Source organism: Opisthorchis viverrini (genome assembly GCF_000715545.1).
Source record: "Opisthorchis viverrini unplaced genomic scaffold opera_v5_108, whole genome shotgun sequence".
Lineage (NCBI taxonomy): Eukaryota > Metazoa > Platyhelminthes > Trematoda > Opisthorchiida > Opisthorchiidae > Opisthorchis > Opisthorchis viverrini.
The window spans coordinates 1,157,015-1,160,422 of record NW_008751766.1 but is presented as its reverse complement, the minus strand read 5'-3'; the positions used below and the strand labels follow the sequence as shown (position 1 = coordinate 1,160,422).

General features: G+C 50.4%; 1 protein-coding gene across 1 annotated transcript in view; it reads left to right on the top strand.

Moving 5' to 3' along the window:
- Positions 1-351: 351 nt before the first annotated feature.
- The window catches only part of T265_05699 (hypothetical protein), a gene marked incomplete at both ends in the record, with an annotated part of 29,923 nt that continues 26,866 nt past the window's right edge, over positions 352-3,408 (top strand). Inside the window, 5 exons of the mRNA XM_009170768.1 lie at positions 352-701; positions 2,412-2,584; positions 2,627-2,792; positions 2,876-2,978; positions 3,062-3,389. Coding sequence (XP_009169032.1) covers positions 352-701; positions 2,412-2,584; positions 2,627-2,792; positions 2,876-2,978; positions 3,062-3,389 — 1,120 coding nt within the window. The remainder of the gene's footprint in view (positions 702-2,411; positions 2,585-2,626; positions 2,793-2,875; positions 2,979-3,061; positions 3,390-3,408) is intronic.

Below are 3,408 nucleotides of genomic sequence, written 5' to 3'. Positions count from 1 at the left end.
CGACAACTAACCCCCTCTTCTTCGACCTGGACAACCGGGAAGTACCATTTGCTCTTGCAGCCCACTGCTCACCGGCTCTCTCCTTCATTTCCTCCAAACCCATCACACAATGCAATGCAATGAACCCATCTGCCAATATCCTAGCCACTGTTCCATGTCTCGATCATCGCCAAGAAAGATAAACCAAAATAATCACCTACTAACTCAAAAGATCTGATCCACATTGGGGCCTTCAATGTCCGTACTCTATGTTACTTTGGGTAACAGGTATCCCTTGCTGAAACCTTACTTCCCCTCTCTGTCAATGTATGTTGTATCTCCGAAAGACGCATACAAGACACCACCTCCGTCATGCGCCTCAAGCCGACTGGAACGATCTCAGCTGTTCCACACTTCACCCTTCGACTATCTGGCGATCTTGACGCAATGGCTCGTGTTTCCTTCGGTGTGGGAGTTGCACTCAGCCCCAAGACTGAAAGCGTCTTACTGAACAGGGTCTCACTACACAATTGTCTTTGCGCTGTGTGGTTGTCTGGCTCAGTTGGGATCAATGCAGGTCGATACGGTAAATGGTATTTATTTGTCCTATCAGCATGTGCCCCAAAAGATAGCAGTTCTGAGACTGAAAAGGACGAGTTTTATCAAGATCTGTCACGACTGCTTTGTTGGGAAAGCAGGACGGACACTAATCCTGGTCGGTGGTATTAATGCCCAAGTTGGACGACTAAGTACGGAAGAAGCACAGTTAGGTGGTCGATATGGAGTCGATGCTGAGAGTACCGATAACTGAGAGCGGCTTCTTCAATTGTGTGCCGATCATCCGTTCCTGGCCAGTTAGAACTCCCAGCACAAACTCACACCGAGTTACTTTGAGGCCACCTATCACAAGATAGTTGTAGACTCAGTTGAACCATTTGGCTATCAGTTACCGATGGAGAGCCTCAGTTAGGGGTTGTCGTTCCTTCTGGGGGTACGCAACTGGACTCTGATCACGCCATCGTGCGGGCCCGCTTAACACTTCGTTTTCCGCCAGCACTACACGTGCCAAAAGAGGGCTCTTCGTTCATCACCGACAAGTTTCCGTAGCTGAAGAGTATCGAGCTGACCTAGCTAGAAAGCTACGAGAAGTGCACAGCCATGTAAAATAAATAATAAATCGTTCAGCTGTAGCACTCTTTCGGTGCCTCACTGCCATGCCGTTCGAAAGAAGAACGAGGGCTGGGATACTGTCAGGTTGCCCAAGCCAAGACAGGGGAAGTCGAGAGGGAGGTCAGTAAATTCGCGCTCGCTCCTGGCACAGTCATGCAGACAACAAAAATTGCTTAAAGGATGAGTAATGGTGAGTTAAAGAAGCAATGCTGTCAGCCTTCAGAACTGTTTGTCCCGCCCATCTGAATCGATTGAATGAACACTGGACATCTTCGAGATCAGCAGATCTTATTGCTGCCAGAAAAGCCATACCGGAAACTATTGACTATGATGACGCACGCAGATCCCTCAAACACCGGATAATCAGGAGCTTGAAGAATGACAAACGACGCTGGTGGATTTCGAAGGCCCAGGAGATGGAGAGGGCTTTTGCTGCAAGTGATAGCCGCGCCCTGTTTCAACTGATACAAACAACGAGTCAAAAGAAGACATGTCAGTGAAACAATATGCGAGAAAGACGGAACAGTAATTCACTCCATCAATCGCCGTCTTGAGCGGTGGACTAAATACTTCCAAGATCAGTTCACCGCACAACCGCTGAAAGAACCAAGCGGGCCCGAATGGAACATTGACACTTACCCACCATCAGCAACCGAAATCCAGCGCGAGATTTCATTCCTGAAGTGCGACAAGCACCTAGCCCGGATGGTCTACACTCCGCGCTCTTCAAAGAAGGTGGTGAGATCCTGGTGAACAGTCTGACAACCATACTGCAGATGATTTGGAACGAAAACAGAATACCAGCCGAATGGTGCTCCTCAACCATCATCCCAGTTTTCAAAAACGGAGCAAGAACGTCATGCGAAAACCATCGTGGTGTCAGCCTTGTTCAATGGGTACCTCGGCGACCCATTGAGCTATACTGGGGAGTGTCCGCACGATGCTCACAGAGTCTCTCATACCAGGTTGGTCCATGGGTAGAGGTCCGACGAACAAGTTTCCTGGCCGTCCAGGTTGGGGGTTGGAACATGTATGGCGACGTGTTCCGTAAGAAAAATGGTAATGTACTTGCATTTCCAGCCGAACACCGCTGCCTTGCGGTTAGGATTTTGAGCCAAAGGCTTTGGATGAGGATCCTAATTGTCTTCCTGTCTAGGTGTGAGCGCCCTGGCAGTATCCCAGCCAACGTACAACCATGAACTGCACATACACAAATAAATTCATGCCACATCGGATACTTTCTCCGCAGGTCCCAGCTATAGGACTGACCGTGTTGCTCGCCCTGCATCACACTCAGCTGCAGCCTCTGCACGTCCGAGTTTAGTTACAACCCTAAACACTTCGAAGTCTGTTTTCAAACCCCGAAAGCCTGTCTATTCAGCCACCTTCAATGTGCACACACTGAATCAAGCAGATCAACAGGTGGCTTTTACGCGTACGTTGGGTCCCCTCTGTATTGATGTATGTTGTCTGTCAGAAACAAGGACGCGGGACGCAAGTACTGTGATCGAACTGACTGTCTTCTCGCTCTCCTCCGGCTGCGCACCTCTGGTGATGCAGAGGACGCAAGTACTTCGAACTGACTGTCTTCTCGCTCTCCTCCGGCTGCGCACCTCTGGTGATGCAGAGGCCGCTGCAGCTGGGTATGCTGGGGGGGGTATTGTATTGAGCGAACGGTTCACCGCACCCTGTTTATTGTGTCTGCATACACCCCAACCGACTGCAGCTCTGAATCTGCCAAGGACAGTTTCTATGACGCTCTAGGTGCCCTTCTACAGCAGGCTAAAAGCAAAGCTCAGATTGTGGTTACTGGTGATATGAACACCCAGGTAGGTAGACTAAGCGCTGCTGAGGCCCGATTGGGTGGTCGTCTTGGTTTGGTTTGGCGGACAACGGAGACCGCTTACTTCAGATGTGTGCCGATCACAGGCTGTTCCTGTGCAGTACGAATTTCCGGAACAGCGGAAGTAGCTTGACAACGTGGTGCCCACCATCAAACCAGCGCCGAATCCAAACAGACCACATCGCCGTCAGTTATCGGTGGCGGAGGGTCGATACCGACTGCCGCTCCTTCTGGAATACCAGCGTGGACTCCGACCACGCACTTGTACGCTGCTGCTTTTCATTGCGCTTTTCAGGTGTACACAAAACGCGTACACCTCGCTTAGCCATTGAGAAGCTAGTGGACCCAGAAGTCAAGCGAAACTATCAGAACCAGCTCCTCGAATGCCTGCCGGACGGTACGGTGTCGGATATAAA